Source organism: Pseudorasbora parva, chromosome 14 (genome assembly GCF_024679245.1).
Source record: "Pseudorasbora parva isolate DD20220531a chromosome 14, ASM2467924v1, whole genome shotgun sequence".
In the NCBI taxonomy this organism is placed as follows: domain Eukaryota; kingdom Metazoa; phylum Chordata; class Actinopteri; order Cypriniformes; family Gobionidae; genus Pseudorasbora; species Pseudorasbora parva.
Window position 1 is genome coordinate 25,862,597 of NC_090185.1, and position 23,216 is coordinate 25,885,812.

General features: G+C 42.4%; 1 protein-coding gene across 1 annotated transcript; it reads right to left on the reverse strand.

Annotated features, from left to right (window-relative positions):
- Window positions 1-7,115: 7,115 nt before the first annotated feature.
- LOC137039765 (P-selectin-like) lies at window positions 7,116-23,128 on the reverse strand (the record flags this gene model as incomplete). The annotated part of the gene is made up of 4 exons (XM_067415039.1): window positions 7,116-7,222; window positions 9,021-9,212; window positions 9,318-9,509; window positions 22,921-23,128. Coding segments are annotated over 4 exons (699 nt in total), but the record flags the coding sequence as incomplete, so codon positions are not given.
- Between the last annotated feature and the right edge of the window lie 88 nt (window positions 23,129-23,216).

Sequence of the window (23,216 nt, forward strand, 5' to 3'; positions counted from 1 at the left end):
TTTTCTTTTTAATGTGCGGTAATTGGATATTAAAAATAACCACAGGTTTTTTTTTTTTTTTAAATATCCTGGTGCAATTTTTGACTGAAATAACTGTCTATAAGGTTACAATGTGAGTAAATTGTTAGGTTATTGTTATTCTTTTTATTATAAGGATTCGGAGTGTTGTTTTTTCCCCTTGCCTATATTGTTATGTAGTATATCCGAGGGAAGCGTCTAAATTGTTAGGTTATTGTTATTCTTTTTATTATAAGGATTCGGAGTGTTGTTTTTTCCCCTTGCCTATATTGTTATGTAGTATATCCGAGGGAAGCGTCATCTTCAGGTAACTTGATTTTGAATTTGTGTGACGGTTTGTCATGCCCTCGTGCCAGTACACACGTCAAACAGAGAAGATATGTCCCTGCAAAAGAGGGAGTTATTTTGTATGATATTTAGAGGGCTCCTAAATTATAAAAATAATTATGTGCACGGATAAATAATTAAAGGGGGGGTGAAATGCTGTTTCATGCATACTGAACTTTTTACACCTTTAAAGACTTGGATTCCCATCCTAAACATAGACAAAGTTTCAAAAACTAATGTTGGACGTTTGATGGAGTATTTCTGTGTTAAAAATACTCCTTCCGGTTTCTCACAAGTTTCGGCGAGTTTTTTTCGAGTATGGGTCATAGACCGTAAAAAAATAGGGCGCGCGCGCGTGACTAGAGGGAGAGAGAGGAAATGCACGCTGTAAACAGTCTCTCAGGTGCAGATCCAGTCGTCCGTGAACACTTATGTCGCGCCGCGCTCCACTTTATTCCTATGGGTGACGTCGAGCGACTTCAACGCTTCAGCACAGCATTCCGGGAAGGCAGCGCTGCATTTGAACCGATTTGAACGCAGAAATGACGGGAAGCTTCAAGGCATCGCTTCAGTCGCGTCGCAAAGTGGATTTCCACGGTCACTGCTGTCACAGGACTTCACCAAATCATACCAAAGAAGTGTGTTTTTGACAGAGCGGTCCCAGCGATAAAGTTCGGTCCTGCTTTGGAAGATGCCGGTGAGTAAATCAACTTCAAATGTCTCTGCTATTGGCTCCCGTCGCATGAGTAAACATCAGTAAATGATACGATCGCGTGCTTCGTCATTCAAATGCGCTAACGGTTACTCCATTGTTGTTCTGTATAACGTTACACTATTCTGACTCTGACGTGCAAAACCATTTTGCTTGCTACCTCTAAGGTCTAGTCACATACAATAGTCCATAAACCGAATCATGTCCTCATAAACTGCACACAAAGGCCCCTAAATACAGTACATACCACAGAGACGGACATCCTGATGTTGCCGTTTCTCCTGTTCAATTTATTTCAGCCTCAGATTTGATTGTGGATCATTATCTGTATTAGCTGAGATAGATGGGTTTCTCCACGCTTGAGGACGTCACTGCTTTGCGCGCTTGTCATTCTTTAGCTCCGCCCACACGATACGCCTCCAGGCGCTCGGTTTTTTCCGGAAAGACTCGGTACAGCCCATATTTCTTTTATAAATATGATAAAACTAAAGACTTTTCGGAGATATGAAGGATGCAATACTACTCTATAGGTACTCAAGATTGACATGAGATTGACTGAAACTGAGTGTTTCACCCCCCCCTTTAATGATAAATGCTGCAGTATTCCATAGAATCTTTTTTTGTCGTCTACACATGTATTCCATACCGCGTTTACCATTCATTTTCGCGGGAAGGGGCCGTTTGAAATTAGTGACCAACCGAATCCCTCCTTTGAGCTCTACTGGTTTTCCGGTTGTGGGATGCGGCAACTGAGGTACTTGAAGAACTCTAAAAGCACACTTTTCTTATGGCACAAAGTACCATGGAACATATATTTCTCTTTATTGTGCGTAGGGGCATTCAAAGGCCAGATATTCCTATCCTCAACTCAACTGCAACGCTATAACTTTTCTTCGTGGTCTCTACTATACAGGTAAGTTAAAGGGGTCATGCCATTTTTGTACAAGTTAATGTGATTCTTTAACCTAAAGGTTACGGTCTAAATGAAAACTTTAATTTTCTGTAATAAAAAACTTTAATTTAAATGAAGACTCTTCCCCCGCCCATCTGTGGGGCGCTTTTACACCAAGCGGCAACCTCCCGCGATCTCTTGAAGCCAATACGGATGTAATGTAAACTGCAATTCATCAACTGGCCACTAGAGGCCGGCTCCAGAAGGGAGCAGAATCTCATAGAGCCCCATTTTAAAGTGCCCAAATTTACAGCAGAAAAAAACCTGTTTACAGCCTGGTACAAATTGTGATTTTTGCCTATATGGCAAATTTTACATTATATAAAGCCTTAAAGTTCTGCATAATTAAGGGCGTGGTTACTTTGAGTGACAGGTGGATAGCCATTTATCCGCTGTCTATAGTCCTAGGGTGCTTCTCAATATCCCTCCTCGTTTCCTCGCTCTTCCGTCCTCCATCCTATGACCCGGAACCGATGGAGCTCAGCCATCTTGGAGGAGATCTCAATTCTCTAATTGCACCATGAGGAGGCGAGGATGGAGGAGTGAGGAGGCTTCCTGAGGAGTCATGAGTGAGGATACACAGGAATATCCTTTGCGGAAGTGTTTTATCGACTAAACGTGATGCAAGCATTAATTCTCCTCCCTCATAGTTTATTAATCATTATTATGATGTTTACATGTACAAGACACAAATGTTTGTCAAATAACAGCACCTGTCAGTTGCATATCAAAGCACAAGAAAATGAAAAAACAAATAGAAACTAATATTATAGGCCTACAACGAAAAAGCAGTTAATAACTGGAATTCGTTGTTAATAATAACCAGTAATATTGATTAAAATAGGGACAAATGTGGTATTTTGTGGAGGCTGAAGCTCACAATATAAATAGATATCTCTAATGTTCAAGAATCCCGACTAAATCCAGCGGTGTCATTATTAATTGACGCCGCTTTGAAGTGACGTTAAAGGGAGTGAGGATATATCAATTCACTTGATTCAATTCCTCCGCCCTCGCTTCTTTTCTAGGAAAAGGAAGCTAGAAAAGGAAACGAGGCTGCACAAATAAGAATTGGGAAGCACCCATTGCATCACCTAAGCTCCGCCCACATCCCGCATTTTTGCCCATTGTCTGTTATCCGGGAGTGACACGCGATGACTCGCTCACAAGATGCCAACGCCCAGCTCGCCCCTACTTTAAGCTTATCGGAATCCTATGCGTGACGTCGCGGATACTACGTCCATATTTTTTCACAGTCTATGTTTTACATCAAAACATAGACTGGGGGGTTTAAATAACTCATTTGTAACTCATTATATAAAGCCTTAACGTTCTGCATGATTAAGGGTATAGTTACTTTGAGTGACAGGTGGATAGCTGTTTATCCGCCGTCTATAGTCATTGCGTCACCTAAGCTCCGCCCACATCCCGCCTTTTTGCCCATTTTCTGTTATCCGGGAGTGACACGGAATTACTCGCTTGCAAGATGGAAACACCCAGCACGGCCCTACTTTAAACTTCAGTACGGCTTATCTGAATCATATGGGTGACATCAGGGACACTACGGCCATATTTTTTACAGTCTATAGGTGTTTCTCAATGTCAAGGATGCTTCCTTGGAAAGACTGATCCTTCCAAGTCACTTCCTTCAGAGGCTCTTTAGCATTCGGAGAACACGTAAATGGAACAGGCTAGCAAGTGCACGTCATTGCGTCATTACGTCAGTGAAAAGGTCCGTTGGCCATCAATAACGTTATGCATAACGTTTTTACGCATTTAAACGTTAAACTTTACTTATATTTACTACGGTTATAACAAATGTTTGGTAACGTAAATAAAAGCATTGTGGCTAGCAGCGAGGTGAGGGACCGTGAGAGCGGGCCTGTGGAGTGATAATGAGCGGCAGCTGACCGCCACACCGGTCTCGGCTCACGGCAGTGACGGCAGTATAATTGGAGGAGGATGGAAGACGAGAGAGGACCAGGCCTGGACTTCATGTTATGGTTTGTTTATGTTTTATAATGTGTGTGCGGGCGCCCGTGAGGGGCTTCCCGCGTTACTTTTGTTTTGTTTATTATTTATTATAAAGTTGTTGAAAGTTCGACGGTTCCCGCCTCCTTCCTTCCCATCTACAAACCCCGATACAAGCATATTTGCCCCGTTCACGCTCCGACTCCGGGAACGTCTGAAGATAGCAAAGCTGTGCGCATAGGATTGTGGGTGATTTAAGAGCGCGAAGGCTACTCATATGCATCCTTTCCTGTATATAAAATATTTTTCGAACGAAGGACTCAGTCCTTGGTTGAAATTCCGAGGATCCTCGACATTGGAACAGTCCTTCGTCGGATGTCGATGACTTTGCATCCTTGGAATTCTGGCTTCCGAGGATCCTTCCTTAACATTGAGAAACGCCTTATGTTTCACACACATGAGGAGCTGTTGCCCTTGACAACAGTGGAGGCAAAAGAATGGCGACGTGAGTCTCTGAGGACAGAACTGTGCAACTTTATCAGAACCGGAGTCGGACTAATGTAATATTATTTAATGTAAAATAACTTTGATCTATCTATATGTACTGGCAGGGTAACATTAGCGCAAATGCTGTGTGTTTACTGATGTATAACATTACGTTAGTTCATTGACAGACTGATGTTACAGCTAATGCCAATAAAATTTTTTTGTCTGTTTGCGTAAAGTTATCTATGCATTGTAATAACTTACAACACAATTTATTTTTTGACAATAACAGACACCGTTATAAACCATCTACATAATTAAGCTTAGTGTTACCACGTCGACGTTAACTTTAAAACCAGCGTACACAGTTTGTAATAACACAATAACCATAACGTGTTGTTCATTATAAACGTGGGATTATGAATTATATTGAGAAGATCATACATAGAAAGCATGCCGTAATGTAACTTACTCTTAATGTCGATTCGCACGGGACTACTATTACCTAAATATGGTAGGTAATTTGCAGGGGAATTTTTACTTTACAAATTACAGACATGGCCGATTCGCACGGGATTAAGATCACAGACATTCTCTGCAATTATTACAAATCACCAGAGGTCCCTAGATAATACTAGTCCCGTGCGAATAGGGCTTCAGCTGCATTATACTGACCCTCGTTTATAAAGCAGTCTGGTGAGAAATGTTTCGCGGTTCACAAAAACAAAACTCAGCCACTGTGTCTTCAGCGGTTCGGATTTAGGAACATCAAAATGACTGCTGTGTTCATCATTACACCCATGAACAGCACACCACAATCGCTTAGATGCCATTCTGTTCCAGCAACAGTAGCAGACTGTGATGATGATGACAGAGCTCGCTCAGGGCGGGTCTGTGTTGAAACGCTGCTGTCAAATAACAGTTGTTGGAGGGGCACGGCTTGACTTGAGACAGGAGAAAACATGCGGAGATTAAAAAAAAACACTGGATGGATTTTTATCATTATAGGATGGTTGTGTACAGGCACTACCAACACACATTTCCATACAATCATCTTGTAAAAGTGCATGTACCATTATATGACACCTTTAAGCTAATAATTTCAACCCAGATCATTCCATCTTCAAGTAGGGGAGAGTGGGCCATTATTACTTAGGCTATGTGGTCCTCAAGATATGGGGAAAACGAGGCAAAAGTATCTAAAGTATTTATCAATCATTGAATTATTATTTTTTTAAATTGAAATTTAATAAATGAAATTTCCTTTTACAAATCATATTTATTTTCTTAAAGCTAACTTAAAGGGATAGTTAACCCCCAAAATTAAATCCTTCTTTAACACATCTTATACATGCTAATTGTAGCATTTTTCTTGCAAGAAATTTCAAACAGACAATACTGAATTGGGGGGAAAAAGGTTTAATTTTTATTTGCTTATTAGTTCATCTGATGCCTCAGTGATGTTTTATTCTTCTTGTCACTTCTCACACACAGGTAAAACCATCACTCCATCATTACATATTTGTGATAGGTCATTGACTTTTAAGTATTTCCCCCACTGACATGCAAAGAATATTCTTTTTTCCCCATGTGTTGAGAAAATATTTTGCTGTTCGTCTTGATGTCTTGAGACATGTGTTGCTCTTTGGGGCACGTTGTTGCAGTGGTTTCATTCTTATCTTACTAATAGGTGGTATGTTGTTAGCATTGGAAACCAATGCTCATCTGAAATACATCTAAAGTCTGGTGTTCCCCAGGGTTGGAATCTTGGTCCAGAACTGTTTTCCCTTTATATCCTCCCCTTAGGATCTACCTCACCTAAAGGATTATTAGGAACACCATACTAATACAGTTTGACCCCCTTTCGCCTTTAGAACTGCTTTAATTCTATGTGGCATTGATTCAACAAGGTGCTGAAAGCATTCTTTAGAAATGTTGGCCCATATTGATAGGATAGCATCTTGCAGTTGATGGAGATTTGTGGGATGCACATCCAGGGCACGAAGCTCCCATTCCACCACATCCCAAAGATGCTCTATTGGGTTGAGATCTGGTGACTATGGGGGCCATTTTAGTACAGTGAAATCATTGTCATGTTCAAGAAACCATATTCAAGTTTTGTGACATGCATTATCCTGCTAGAAGTAGCCATCAGAGGATGGGTACATGGTGGTCATAAAGGGTTGGACATGGTCAGAAACAATGCTCAGATAGGCTGGGGCATTTTAAACGATGCCCAATTGGCACTAAGGGGCCTAAAGTGTGCCAAGAAAACATCCCCCACACCATTACACCACCACCACCAGCCTGCACAGTGGTAACAAGGCATGATGGATCCATGTTCTCATTCAGTTTACGCCAAATTCTGACTCTACCATCTGAATGTCTCAACAGAAATCGAGAGTTCAGAAATCATCAGACCAGGCAACATTTTTCCAGTCTTCAACTGTCCATTTTTGTTGAACTCGTGCAAATTGTAGCCCCTTTTCTTATTTGTAGTGGAGATTAATGGTACCCGGTGGGGTCTTCTGCTGTTGTAGCCCATCCGCCTCAAGGTTGTGTGTGTTGTGGCTTCATAAATGCTTTGCTGCTTACCTCGGTTGTAACGAGTGGATATTTAAGTCAAGGTTTCTCTTCTATCAGCTTGAATCAGTCGGCCCGTTCCCCTCTGACCTCTAGCCTCAACAAAGCATTTTCGCCCACAGGACTGCCACATACTGGATGTTTTTCCCTTTTCACACCTTTCTTTGTTAACCCTAGAAATGGTTGTGCATGAAAATCACATTAACTGAGCAGATTGTGAAATACTCAGACCGGCCTGTCTGGCACCAACAACCATGCCATGCTCAAAAATGCTTAAATCACCTTTCTTTCCCACTCTGACATTCAGTTTGGAGTTTAGGAGATTATCTTGACCAGGACCACGCCCCTAAATGCATTGAAGCAACTGCCATGTGATTGGTTGATTAGATAATTGGATTAATGAGAAATTTAACAGGTGTTCCTGGGTATATGCAGGAATCCTGAAGTTAATTTCAATACCGTTTTAAGACTTTTTAAAGACCTTCTCAAAATATTTTAAGACCTCATCACACTTCAAGTTCTAATCGGCAACAAACCTTTAACCTAATAAACAGTTGTAGTAGAATGTAGAATTAAAATCTCTATCGTAGGTAGAGGGCGAAACATCACCTAACTGCACCTTTCGCAAAATACGTGACGTCACTCGTAGGGGATGGAAATGAACTTTTTTGTTCACCAGTCACTGTGGCTGGTGGATTCCAAAATCTAGCAGCCACTCAAAGGTTTTACCAGCCACTTTCTTGTTTTTAACCGACAATGTGTAACTGCATGTGAAAATTAATACTACAAGCTCTACAATACTTAGGCAGTTTATTTAATCTCAAGTCTCAATGAAATACTGACCTTTTCTCTTTCACACAAACCATGAACTGATATTCATGGTTTATAGATGAGTAATGACGCAATTACGTGCACTTGCTAGCCTGTTCCATTTGCGTGTTCTCCGAATGCTAAAGAGGAGCCTCGCCTGGCCTCTGAAGGAAGTGACTTGGAAGGATCAGTCCTTCCAAGGAAGCATTCTTGACATTGAGAAACACCTAGATATTCTCACAGCACGTGCAAGTCTTCATTCGCGTCTTCACGCGTGTGATGACAGAGAAAACGACGGGTCATATTCGAACATACGACAGCACTCGCATGCATTGATCAGAGTTTACAAAGAATTGAAACAGTGCGAGTTTACTGCCACAACTCAAAAATCACTGCATTTGGCTGGTGGTGGTGTTAATTTCCATCCCTGGTGCGCGCGCTCCGAGCCGATCTCAGACTGAGTTGTTTTTCAATACTTATGGGGAGGAAAATAAATATATTCATTAAACCTTTTTGGAGACAAACTCTTTTGACAAGGCTTGAACAAAATTTAATACTTCATAAAATCGTGCTAAAGACTTTTTATACTTTTTAAGGTTCTTAATTTTCCCAAAATGGATTTATCAACTTTTAATACTTTTTAAGTCACCGCGGACACCCTAATAATCCTTTATGTGAGTGTATATTAGGGATTCCATAATTCTCAATATAATATTGAACCGTTCGGTATGGCATTCATGGTTCAATACTTGATACTGGTTTTGCATTTAATTTATTATTTCTATTTCTCTCCGTTTGAAATAGTTCTGCCTGTGAGTCTACACGCTGATATGAGCAAATACACACTAAAGTTAGGGGGTGTTAAGCCGCGCTTGAAATGCTGGTGTCAGAGAGTTATACTCACGGAACACTATAGTTATTCACAATCCTGAAAGTTCATTATTTGCATGCATTTTTAAAGCCTTGTCGGTTAAACATTTCATTTGCGTGCTTATGCTCTGTTTTACATGCGCTGAGCATGCGTACTAAAAGCCTGTCAAGCACACGTGATTACTGGACTAAGTAGTATTAATGCGCTAATACTATGAAATACACACAAAGTTAACATATATAAATGTTGCTTATGTCTAAAGTGAAAGTAAAATCGCCTGTGAATCATACCTTTTACACATTTAGGGAATGGGGCGTTCCATTCTCCGCTTGCCAAGCAGCTGATTTGTCTCTGTCCTAGTAATTCCTGTCCCTCCTGATCACATGAAAGAGTTATTGTTTCTCCAGGTCTGACTGAAACCTCACGCCCCAGGTCTCTGTCTGATCTCATGTTTGCTGGCAGGTTTGCGACACACGTTACCTCTAAAGAACAGAAAGATCGAATCTATAATCATCCTCCATGTGAACAACAGATCAATCTTTGAACTATCTTTGTCCAGTCTGAGGCTTTACCGTCAGTGGCTTTACCTTCACATTTAGGAAAAGGGCTGCTCCGTTCTCCCTTTGACTGACAAGTTATTTCTTTCTCTCCTTTTAATTTCAGCCCTTGCCCATTGCATGAAAATATTAACTTGTGTCCACTTTTGGCGGGACCCTGAATATCAGGGATTCGCTCAATTGTTAAGTCTTCCACTGTTGTGTTTAGAGAACATGTTGAAGAAAGAAAAGTTTAGAAAGCACATATTTAATCATATTTATCCACACAGAAGCTTTTATACTTTATGTGGCCCAGTGTTTTGTAGTCACTATACTTCTGATTTCCAATGTATATTACTGAGAAGTGTTTTATCATAACAATTACATTTTTGTCATATGGTACTGAGTTAAAAATGATGTAAACGTCTATCCCTAACAACGCCATGAAAAATTCAATATGGTGTCTATAAAGCACTTATATAATATAAAATAATATTAAAGGTGCACTTTGCAGTATTTTTTGCAGTAAAATATCCAAAAACCACCAGGTCAGTGTTATATCAACCCGATCACACATAAATGCGTATAAATAGAGTGTGCAATGTCGTGGAATGTATACGCCAAAACTCATTTTGGCGTGCATATGATACGCTGTTTTTCGCGTGCATATGATACGCACTTTATGGCGTATATATGACACGCTCTCTTGGGTAGGTTTAGGGTAGTGGGGTGGGGTAGGTATAATACGCCATAAAATGCGTATCATATGCACGCAAAAACAGCGTATCATATGCACGCCAAAATGAGTTTTGGCGTATACGACATTGCACACTCGTACAATTTATACGCATTTTTCGTGAGATCGCCCTGGTTATATATTTTGTATGAAAGATTATTAAGAGCCTTTCTTATTCTACCCTTTCTATAATATGTTGCTGCCTTATTAAAAAGATGCACTATACAATTTAAAATAAATGTAATTTCTTAGTATATATAGGCCCTATTTCTATAAATATATTTACTTGATTTTCATTAATGTATTTTGTTAAACATTTTATCAGATTTACAGCTACACTTATTCACTTTTATTTTTTACCCACTAAATGTTTAAATTTTATACAATTATTGGGAACTCATGGTTTTTAAACTTTTCCTGCTAAATTATCCACTAATCTAATTTATTCTCCATCTATAGTAGTATTTTTTGTCATAGATTGTGATTATATATATATATATATATTTTATTTGTTGTTTTTCTTTATAATGAAGTCTGTATGTAGTTGATTGTGTCTAACAAAAGAGTGATTATCATTTCAACTCACTGAGGTTTAGAAATGTTATATAGAATTTTTTAACAAAACTGCATTGGTATCAGATTGGTATCGGTTTAGTATCGGCATCGACCGGTACTCAGAATTTTTAATATCAGATCGGTTCTGAAAAAAATGGTGTAGGTGCATCCCTAAAGGTAAAGTTAATAACTGCATCAAAGAATATGATCTCCTCCCGAGTCCTATCCTGATTCCTTTCCTCTGGCTGAGCATGTCCCAAGATTCTGAGCTCAAACTTGGCTTCATCACACTATGCTTTTGTTGTGAATACGCATACTGTGTTTGTAATAACATTATTTATGAAAAAAGGGTCTGTAAAAATATTCAAAATAGTATTATAAAATAAAATGTAGGCTAAAATATATTAAAATAATCCAACCTAAAATATTATAAAATGGAATGTATAACATTATAAAATAATTTAAGCACATTAAAGGGTTAGTTCACCCAAAAATGAAAATTCTGTCATTAATTACTTAACCTAATGTCGTTCGACACCCGTAAGACCTCCGTTCATCTTCGGAACACAAATGAAGATATTAGTGTTGAAATCTGATGGCTCAGAAAGGCCTTCATTGACACCAATGTCATTTCCTCTCTCAAGACCCATAAAGGCACTAAAGACATCGTTACAAAGCCCATCTCACTACAGTGGCTCTATAATAATTTTTATACAATAATAAAAGTTTTTGTGTGCAAAAAAAAAAAAAAAAAAACCTAAATAACGGCTTATATTGTGATTGGTTGATTTCAAATCAAAGCTTTAAACCATATCAGCGTATCGATTCATGATTCAGATGTAATGTAAAACCGCCAAACTGGTGAAATACACTGATTCATAACGGTTTGAAGCTTTGTATTGAAATTGGCCTATCACTATACAAGTCGTTATTTCGTTTTTTTTTTGCACACAAAAACTATTCTCGTTGCTTCATAAAATTATTTTCTGCTTCACGAGTTCGTTTACCCATATACTCTTTAGCTGATAAGGTTTAAACATATTTGGCTTGCTGTCCACGGTGGAGGGGCTCGAGGGCGCTGCTTCAACTCGAGCTTAGATTTACCCCCCCGGGGACTACTAGTGCTAGGAAGAAGAGAAAGGTAAACATGAATGTAAGTAGGTGGAGTTGGGGAGGTGGAGGGAGCAAAACGACTGATGCCTGAAAGAGGTAGGAGGCTGCTTATATGCTTTGCGGTTGATTGAAAGATTAGATGGGTTCACGCCTCTCGAACTTGCGTTTGTGTACGTTGCTAATTGAAAGATTAGATGGGTTCACTCCTCCCGAAATTATGTTGTGAACTTCACTTCACGAGTTCGTTTACCCATATACTCTTTAGCTGATAAGGTTTAAACATATTTGGCTTGCTGTCCACGGTGGAGGGGCTCGAGGGCGCTGCTTCAACTCGAGCTTAGATTTACCCCCCAAAAAAGCAAAATAGATTTAGGACAGCAAGCTGGTAATATGCGAGTGGAATTGATGGCAATGTTTGCTCTGGAGTTTCAGTTTGATTACGGAAGGCGGCCCCCAAAAGAGTAAAAATTAAGTTACGAGAGGTGATGAGAAGCTGAGGATGTGTGGTATTGTATGAAGCATCTCGCTGCTGCGTTTATCGACCTGGGTCGTGGGCGAGCACAGCTGCGGCAGTGACGCTCCTAGTTGCTCCTGCGGGAGCAGCGTTTGGACTGGAGGGGAAAAAGGGGGTGGAGGTTGGGTACGTTCTGCCTTAGCATTCGTGACATGGGACCCCCCGGGCTGGAATAACAGGGGGCCCTTGATGTCATGAGTGAGGAAGGAGGTCCTTGTCCTTGAAGAAGCGGGCCAAAACTGCTCCCAAGCGATAACCACGCCACCCGCCACAGAAAGAGAGACCCTGCGATGGGTAATTTGACGCAGTGCTTCCCTCCCCCTGAGGCGAGGGCCCACACCGCGTGAGAACATGATGGCCCACAACTACCCAAGGACGAATATTGAGTTCCTCCAGTCCACTGTTCGGATGGGAGAGCCCTCACTGCGATCTGAACGGGAGAGCCCTCAAGATAGAGAAAACTGAAGGATCACACTGCAATTCAGAAAGGGAGTGCTCCCGCTGCACCCGAACGAAAGAGACTCACACTGCAATTCGAACAGGAGGGCCCTCACTGCAATTCGAATTGGGAGCCCATGGTAAACATAAGACATGAAAGCTCCTGTTTAAGCGAACGGGAGGGCCCACACTGCGATTCGAACGGGAGAGCCTGCGTTGCATCTGGTTGGGGGGGCCCACACTGCAATTCAAAAGGGAGAGCCCACGCCATGCGTGGTGGCAAACCCGATTGAACGGGAGGGACCTCACTGCAACCAGATGTATGAAAAGCCCTGCGGGGCTTGGCAAGCAGCGAGATTTATGAGGTTGTGAGAGTTTGGTGGGCTTGTCTAATGTGGAAGAGGTTTGATCTTACATAGGATTCGAAAGTGTGGGACGTCCAACGACCTAGCATTTTAATCTGGGTTTCCGATAGGCCTTTTTGTGCAGCTGTGGTAGCTGCTCCTATGCGAAACGAGTGGGAGGAAAAGTTTTTAATGGAAATTCCTGATCTGGCGAGGACGGTTTTTAGTTTTCTCTGGAACCAATGTCTGGATGCTGGGTAGTTGTTCTCGTCGAGGAATAAAGGTGCGAATGGAGAATTGGTTTGTGAATGCCTTTGAGATAGGAATGCAGCAAGGGACTGATAGGGCTGGATGGGTGTTGGTAGATTGAAAATGAAGACTGGATGACCTCGTTTTAGTTGGTCGGTTTTACTCTGTTTGATGTTGAATCGAATTGTGTCATGGTTTAAAATTTTGAGATCTGAGATGGTTGCATGATTAGCTGGATTGAAAGTGGAATTGGTTGTAAATTCTGAAACACGGAGAAAGCCAAAAAAGGCTAAAATGAACATGGCGTCCAGGGTTCGGGTTATGTTCGGAGGGAAAACCCCGGAGCGGATGGTAGTCAGGCATTTGCCTAGGAGGTCGATGGTAAGAGGTTGCCTGGTGTCGGATTTGGTTGGGTGAGTTTTTTGTAGGCCTTTAATGAGAAGAGATGTCTGGGGATTTGAGATGGCAGGGCACTCGTGACCATGGATGATTTTGAAAAAGAAATGTATGCCGCTGAGGTAGACTTTAATAGATCCTGGCTGAATGGACTTGGAACTGTTCATGTGGGAAATGAAAGAAGTTATAGAAAGGAGGGAAAAATCTGGGAACGCTAAATTGTAATCTGTATGGAAGTTTTTAAAGGAATTCCAGGCTGTCCAGTAGGATCGAAGAGTTCTTGGAGAAACAGCTTGTAATATTAATTCCATGGAAAGGGTGTGCAGATGACTGAGGGGGTGGTCTATGGGAATATGAGTTCTGAATAGGGAGGAACTGGTGTCGGGTTGTAGTCTGATTCTGGAACCAATGTTCTGAATTTCTGGAAGAGAAAGCGAGAAAGAGCGTCAGCGATTTGGTTTTTATGCCCTGGGATATATTCAGCTTTCACAATAAATTGGTTACAGGCAGGTATCCAAATGAGGCGTCGCAGTAGGGGCATGATTTTTGGGGCATTAGAACGGCCTTTGTTTATGCAGTGAACTGCTGCTTGGTTGTCGCAAAAAAAGGAAATGGTTTTTGATGACCAGTTCGAGCCCCATAAATGGGCTGCTACGATTATGGGATATAGCTCGAACAATGCGATGGATTGGTCGGAATGGGGGGAAAGGGTTAGCTCAGGAGGCCAGGGTGAGGCGAACCAGTGGCCTTCGTAGTAACCTCAAAAACCTATGGATGGGGCGGCGTCTGTAAAAAGATTGAGGTCGCTGGCTTGGGACAAAAAATTGTCGTAGAAGTATGTGAGCCCGTTCCATTGCTTTAGGAATGTTGTCCAAAGTTTGAGATCTGAACGACAAGGGGGGTTTAGTTCGACTAGGTCTTCGAGACCTTGGGCTGCAGTAGCGAGGGTCAAAAGATGTGAAATGAAAGGCCTGCCTTGGGGGATTATACGCATGGCGTAGTTGAAGTGCCCTAAAAGAGAGAGCAAGTCTCGTTTGGTGCAGTGGGAGGCTTCTAGCAAGTTTAGAGAAATGGCTATTATTCTGTCTATCTTCTCCTTGGGAAGAGAAGCTTGAAATTTAATGGAATCGAGATTGATTCCCAGGAATTCCAGAGATGTAGAAGGGCCCAAGGTTTTCTCCGGGGAGAGGGGGACTCCTAACTGTGAGAAGACTTTTTGGACAATGGTTAGATGTTCTGCTGGGGGAAACTGGCTGGGGGAGATTATGAGAAAATCGTCGAGAAGATGAATGAGGAAAGGAACGGCGTAGTTGTTTTGTAGGATCCAGCAGAGAGCTTCAGATAGAGTATCGAATATTTTTGGGCTGCTTTTGCAGCCGAAAGTCAAACGGACTGCAAAGAAAAATTGTTCTTGCCAACGAATGCCGAATAAATGCCAAAAATCAGGGTGGATGGGCATGACCTTGAAAGCTGAAGTAATGTCGACCTTTGCGAGCCAGGCCGCTGTGCCGGCATGTTTAATGAGATTGATAGCTTGGTCTATGTCATGATATTGCAGTGAGAATTCTTCTTGGGGGATTAAGCTGTTGATACTTGGTTGATTTTTTCCATGCAGGGCAGAAAGGTCAATTATGATGCGTTTTTTGCCTGAGAATTTTCTGGTGGGATGAACGTAGGATGAAACCTGAGGGTTGTTTGGAGCGTGGTCCGCTGCGAAACTATTTTCAGCAGCCGCTGTTGCTGGCCGGAACGAGACGGGAGCGGACGCGGAAGTGTGAACGGTCGCTATGGCGGCGGACCCGGAAGTACGAGCGGTCGCTATGGGGATAGCGTGCTGCGTTTGGGAGAGATTTCCCTGCTGCGGCGGGGGAAAACGAATGTCTGCAGTGCATCGAGTTTTTCTCTTGGGGTTTTTTGGAGGAAGTTCAGGAGGACTGGGAGTGTTATTTGCACTTGCCAATAGCTCGAAAAGTTGGATCTTTGTTGATCTGCGTGGAAAGTGGACACCTGCATTAGCGAGTGCTTGACGGAGACTGTTTACCGTCCATTTCGAAATGGGAGGAAATGACGGAACCTCTATGCCAGTAGGCAGAGATGAAGACTGGGGAGGCTGAGAAGGAGAGATGGAAGAAACTGCGACTCTTGATGGAGGAGGAGAGAGTGGTCTTCTTGTACGTGGTTTGTACGAACGCTTGAGATGACGTCCTGGTCGCTCAAGCTGTGGATCGCTATCCTGGGTGGAAATGCCTGGTTGAGGTTGAGGAGGAGAGGTAGGCGTCTCTGGGATGCTGAGAAGTTCGTCGTCGTCTGACGGAAAAAGTTGTATTTCCAGATGATCGGACATGGTTTGTCCGGATGAAGCAAAACGACTGATGCCTGAAAGAGGTAGGAGGCTGCTTATATGCTTTGCGGTTGATTGAAAGATTAGATGGGTTCACGCCTCTCGAACTTGCGTTTGTGTACGTTGCTAATTGAAAGATTAGATGGGTTCACTCCTCCCGAAATTATGTTGTGAACTTCACTAAATGCATAAATGTAAATGTATTGTAGAGCCACTGTAGTGAGATGGACTTTGTAACGACGTCTTTAGTGCCTTTATGGGTCTTGAGAGAGGAAATGACATTGGTGTCAATGAAGGCCTTTCTGAGCCATCGGATTTCAACAAAAAAATCATTGCACACCTGTAACACCTTCGTTCATCTTCAGAACAGAGTGGAAATGTACTGAATCCCTATGGAGGCCTTTTTGAAGCCTTTCTCAGCCATCAACTTTCAACAAAAATATCTTAATTTGTGTTCTGAAGATGAACGAAGGTGTTACAGGTGTCCAACGACATGAGGGTGAGTAATTAATGAAATAATTTTCATTTTTGGGTGAACTAACCCTTTAAAGCCACACTTTGTAACTTTTTTAGTTTATTCTTAGCTAAAAACACTTAGTTCTTTCAAAAATATGTGCTCATTAATGTATATTTACTTCTTTCAAGTAATAAAGTATTCTCCTAAGTTTATAATATGCCATTCAAGATACATACGGGTGATGCCGGTCGCCATGTTGCCCCTCCATCTTGACAGTACATTAGTCAAAGAGGGACATACCCATAAATTCAAGCTTCGCTTTTTGCGTTTTAACATTCAATGGCACTCATTGACGAGGTCGAACTGGAAGCCATGTTAATCTTGGACTAAATCGGCCACCATAGGAGTTAAAACATAATCGTAATTAAGAGGAACAGAAACTAATATTCACTGGATTGTCATATACCTTTACACCGCTAGATGGGGGAAAATATCACACAGTGCAGCTTTAATTGTGGACAATGGTTCTTCAGATGAAATGATCTTAACACTATGGAAATAAGGAATTCTTTTAAGAACTATTCTGTGAAAAACACTTTTGGAACCTTTACTTTTTCTGTTCTGAAAATTAAAGTGGTGTTTATCCATGCAAAACCTGCTGCCACATTGCTAGTGTGTAACCATGCCTACTTCCTGGTTCAAGTGTAACAGATAAAGCCCAGTAAGAGCTATGCATGTAAACCTCACTCCCCTTGCCTCAAGAGGCGCTCTAGCTACTGGTGTTTGCGGCAGCATCCAGCGTACTTGTTAGTGCGCCCGCCTTCTAGGCCTGTCGCGATAGTCGATAAATCAATTAATCGCACATTTAAAAAAATGAGCTCGATAATTTTTCCGGCCGCGATAATTGCCATTTGCATGCTTTTTTGTTTTCCTTGTCTCTCTCGTTGACTGCGCGCGCCTATTCCGTTTGGGGAGGTGTTTATACTCGACGTGCAGACCGGGTGCGGCGTGATGAGACGTCATTCTCGGCCAAGCAGATTCGTCTGGAACTCGTGGCTATTCGGTTGCGGAGCCACATGCAAAGTTACAAAATTTGACGTGCACATGCACAAAGCCAAGCGAAATGGGGTCTCGCGCACTCCGTGTCGACGTCATTTTTGCCGCGCGCACTCGAGCGGACACGTCGTGTATAAACGAGGCTTAAAGCTACACTGAATTTTGATAAACGCAAGTTAATTCTTCAGTTCAATCTTTGTGTGCTAAAAAGGCACATGAGTTCCTGTAGAGATAGCAATACACATTCTCCTTTTTTGGCCAAATAAATGAAAAGCATGTCATCAATGTCTTCTCTCTTGCTGTATCAAAATATCACTTTCCTCAGAGATGGTCAAGTTCAGTATGCATGATTTGGCTATGATATAAACATTTTTTTTTTAATACTGTATCCTAAATTGTGGATAATTAATATATCATATGCTAAAGTACATTTCTGGATTAAAAGAAAAAAAACAACAAGAACCGTACAGAACGTGACCCTAAAACCGTGATACGAACCGAACCGTGCCGCCCCTAATATGCACCTAAAACACAATCATCCGTTGCAGTTTTCATCCATTTTATTTATTGTTTTGGTACTTATTTAAATGCATTTTAAACAGACTGAGAGTCCATGCTTTAATTGTTTTTGGTTGTTTTGTTTATTTATTGTGGTTATTTAATTTTTTTTCCATTTTTAGTGTTAAATTAAAGTTTATTGATCTTTGAAAAGGTGTACTTGCATTTTTATGCCATTATGATTATTTTAGATGAAAATGGTCTTAGAATGACAATATTATCGTTTATCGCAATAATTTCTTGGCCAATTTATCGGCCAGCAAAATTAGTTATCGTGACAGGCCTACCGCCTTCCACGCTAGATACCACGGATTGAATCCCGCTCAGGGGTGCGTTTTCTGAAAGCATCGTTAGCCAACTTTGGTCGCAAGTTCGGTCATAATCAACATAGTTCAACGCGTCTGTTTCCCGAAACCATCATTCCAACAAACATTCACAAACAGCATCGCAAAGTCAACGGCTCTTGAGCTGTGGTTTGGAAAAGCAGAGTTTCTTTTTTGCATTACGTGGACTCAATAATTCCTAACAATGAGCAAAATAAGTTCCCTTTCGAAAGGGAACTCGAGCTGTGTCAGCTGACGCTACGGGGAACGCCTCCAGCGTGACCGGTGTCTGAACTACTATCAAATCATGGCAATCCTACTGACCAGCGACAGCCTATGATGTCATCAAGGTGCAGCCAGGAAGTATATAAGGGCGCCTTGCAAACATGACACTAGCTTTTTCGTCTTCAGGGACTGTTTTGTCTGAATGCTTCAAGTCAAAGGTAATCCGAATTCATTATGATTTCTGCCTGGGATTAAGAGCGTGCACAGGCAAGCTCTTATGGAGTTGTTTGTTTGTTTGTTTGTGTGCAACGGGAGCGTTCGTTAAACACAGTATGAGATCGCTCCGCTCTCGTCTGACTCTCATCCTGAGGGAAGAGGATGGTTGCATCTGAGACTAAGTGACATAGTCCCACTCACGCCAAGGCTGAGCACGGACGCACGTCATGTTTCCTCGGATGGGGCTTGCCGATCGTCTCAAGAGGGCGTTCTCTCTGGCGATCTGGCGGCTGACGAGATCTATGAGAAATGCTCTTAGGGATGGCTGGGAAGAAGATAAACTAGTTAGCAGCCATCCTGAACGTGTATGCGGAGCTGATGAATGTTATGTACGCTCTGCAAGGGCTGCGGCTGCCATATGGGCGCGTTAGAGGAGAGATCCATAAAATCATCGGCTCAGTTGAGCTTTCCATTCCTTTCTGATCTCCTTACTGAGATCGGGAGGGCATGGAAGAACCCATGTCCAGTTTGAACACTGAGAGCTCCAATCCTGCCATCTGAGCTTTTTTAACGATACGTTTGTTAGATGGCAGGGCATACACGGCAGCGGGTCAGCCCGGTGCTACTTTGTGCACGATGTCGGTGCTACAAGTATACTGGGAAGGTCTGCTGAGGGATCTCAATCAGGGAATAAAATAAAATAAAGTAAATAAAACCCTGATGCAGGGCGGCGGACACGCGCCACTCCAGCGATAGCAGGGCCCGAGGGCCAGCATCGAGAAAGCGTGTGCGGTGGTGTCTGAGGACCCGCACGCCGCTGAGATCCTGGTCCCAGGCAGGCGGGAGGCGTCGCGGTCATAGACCAGTGGCGGGGCCTGAGGGCCAACATCGCCTCTCGTGCGCCCCGTGGTTGAGGGCGGGGCGCAAAGAGGTGGACTTCCGAAGAAGAGGAAGGGTTTATCACAACGCGGTTGGTGATATGGATGAAAATATGGGTTAAGAAATACAACTGACTTTTTCTCCTCTTCTTCAGTATCTTCCCAGGCACTTCTTGCAATCGGCCTGTGGTGGGGCCATGAAGCGATGATACTCTAGGTTCCGCCTGGCAGGTATGTGAGAAGCGCCCCCCTCAGGTTTGGTGCGCCGAAGCATGCATGTTACATGAAAGCGATGAGGCACCAGAGGAGAGCGGGTGAGTCCCCTTTATAGGGCAAACATTCTTTCTTTCCCGTATGTTTGGACTCTATGCTTCCCTGAGGGGTTTTGTGGGATGATGGATGTGGGAAACAAGTTTCTACAGAGAAGAGTGGGCCTGTAGTTCCCCGGTGGGGTGGCTAGAACGATGCTTGTGATAAACACTGTGTGTTTATTTTAGGCTGTATGTTTTGCGAGTGCAGCACTGTGGTCTGTGGTAGGCAGTTTCTCATCTGGATATGTGAATATTAGCAGTTGAGGCCACCGCACATGCCCACGGACATGTAGCTTCGATATAGACTTATGTGCATTCTCCTAGTCGAACTGTTAGGCCCATAGCCACCCCTGGGTAGGGTTAGCACCTCTGCTAGTGAAATATCTAGATGAGTGTATGAGGTCAGGCTAGCGCATGAACTGCAGTAAGGTCTGTCCCAGCCCTTTTTAGGGCCTTGGTTGTTGGGTTTTTATCAGACCGATGCTGGTGCATCAAGTTGGCCTAGGCTGCTGGTGGGATGGCGGAGGCGTCTTGCGGTGGTGTGTTGCTCCGGCAAGTTGCCCCGGGCTCCTGTCAGTAGATCTGCAGTAGAGCTGAGGTACAGCAGGCCTCATTTGGCCTCCCCTGAGAGGGTGTCCCTGGGCTCCAGTCACCAGATGGCAGGTAGCAGGCCTCACCAGGCCTCCCTGAGGGCTTGCTGGGTTACAGCAGGCCTCATCTGACTTCCCCTGAGGGGGTGGTCCAGGGCCTCGGCCACTGGGTGACAGGAACTAGGCCTCTCTAGGCCTCACGGAGGGTGAGCCCCGGTTCCCAGTTCCTATGACAGTGAGCACGGTTGCTAGCCAAGGCAGCTAGCATGTTCTGCTATCAGGTGGCAGGCCTCACTAGGCCTTCCTGAAGTCGTTCCCCGGCCCTGCAGTGTTTCCCGGTGGGATTTGCCATTGGATAAGCACCGTCTGTCACCAGGACTCTAACAGGGAGCTGCCATTTGGCAATAGGCCTCTCCAGGCCGCCCTAAACATTCGACTGTACGTGAGGCATCAAACAGGCCTCCTACTGTGCTGTCAGGTGGTAGGCCCCTCTGGGCCTCCCTGGGAAGGGATTCCCGGATCCGGTCTCGGTGACAAGCTAGCCATTAGCAGGCCTTGCTGCCAGGTAGTAGGCCTCGCCAGGCCTTCCTGAGGGCGAACTCCACTGTTTGGACACTCGTGCAGCTCGCATGGGTGGCTTCTGGTGTTGATGGCCTCATGGGCCTCCCTGAGGGGACAAATAAAGCCACCTCCCTGTGGCCTTTAACAGCTAACCTCAACGGTGCCAGGTAGAGGCTCCTTCAGGCCTCCCTGGGGGGGAACGAGTCCCTCGGACGGGAACCAATAACTGGCTTTATGCTGACAGCTAGTGGTTGCCCGCTGTTGGGTCCCGAGGGCGGGCGGGCTCATGCCCTAGCACGACGAGACGCCGTTTCTGCTGCGCAGTCCCTTCAGGACAGGGACCGGCATGCCTACAGCATGGTTTACCTACCAGGTTAAGACACGGGTCTTCGATTTAAAAATATACTGCTAATACCAATGCTTTGTTTAATAAAAAAATTAATAATAAATAATAAGTTGCATGCATATTTAAATATGTTGCATTTTGCAGGTAGTTTAAGACACAGTAACTACCTACAAAGTAACCACTGGCTCTGCACCAATATCCTAGACTCGCTTGTTCAGACTTACACACCCTCCAGAAGCTTGCGTTCTGCGAGTGAGCGACGCCTTGTGGTTCCATCCAAAAGGGGCATGAGATCTCTCTCACGGACGTTTTCCTGGACCGTTCCCACCTGGTGGAATGACCTGCCGATCTCAATTCATGCTGAGTCTGTAGCCATTTTTAAAAAACATCTTAAGACACATCTTTTCCAATTGCACCTGACCAATAAAGACCGGCACTTAACTTTCCAATACATTTCTTTGTTTGTTTGTCTTAAAATATATATATATATATATATATATATATATATATATATATATATATATATATATATATATATATATATATATATATATATATATATATATATAAATTGTTTGTGTACTGTGCTCGATTAACTGAGAATTCTTACAGCTCTTGCAGGTTGTTGGCCTTGTTTGTTTCGTTGCTTCTATTGCTCTCCCCTTTTTGTAAGTCGCTTTGGATAAAAGCTTCTGCTAAATGTAATTAAATGTAAATGTAAAAAGACTGGTTAATAAGGGAATGGTAGTATTTTGTATGTTTTTGGTGAGTTTCTAATACATTTCTAATATGTAAAAAATGATATTACATTATGAGCTCAAGATTTTATTACGTTTTGAGAAAAATACTACATTATGAACATTTTATTGCAATAATAATGTAATACGTATTACACTATATGCTGTTTTATGTGCAGTTAATATATTATGAGTTGCTACATATCACAAAAAATCCTGAAAACCAAAATAATGCTTTTGCCTAATGTAACCTTACCTCTTACACATTTAGGAAATAGGACTCATTGGGCTGTTTTTGAGTGTTGGCAGACTACAACGTCAACTTTCAAAATGTTTTTTAAATTTGAAAGTCGTATTAGTTCACAAAATGATCTAAGCCCAACAACCACAATATCTAGTTAAGCTCCAAATTGCACTAGCATCTCACATTTTTATTTTTCGCTGTGTAGGGTAGACTGAGGCTTTGTTACTTATTGATTAACTCAAACTAAAGTAAAGCAATCTGCAAACTAAATCTTTAAAAGGTATTTGCCAGTTTGGGACAGAGTTCATGTGTGTATGTATTGCATGATTTATGTTTTAATGAATCATAGAACAACACATTACTTTTTTTCATTTTTTTCAATTACATTTTTTATATTTTTTCAACATTTTTTACATTAACCGTCAAATATTTTAATCAAATATATTATTGTAGTATCTCTTCATACCTCCACATTTTGGATATGGGTTATCCCATTTTCCACTTGACAGGCATTCAATTGCTCGTTGACCGAACATCTTTAGGTTCACACCTGAGCATCGGAAAACTAAGATATGTCCAGGTTTAAAAGGTGAAACGATACCTGAATGTCCAATTAAAATGTCAACATTGATGAGATCTTCACCCTCACATGTAACTTCTGCAGACGAAGAAATACAGTTAATTCAGTATAAAAAAGAGAGTAGTTTACTGGAATCAAGAACAGTTTAATAGCATCTGATAATAACCAAAGGCATAAAAAGG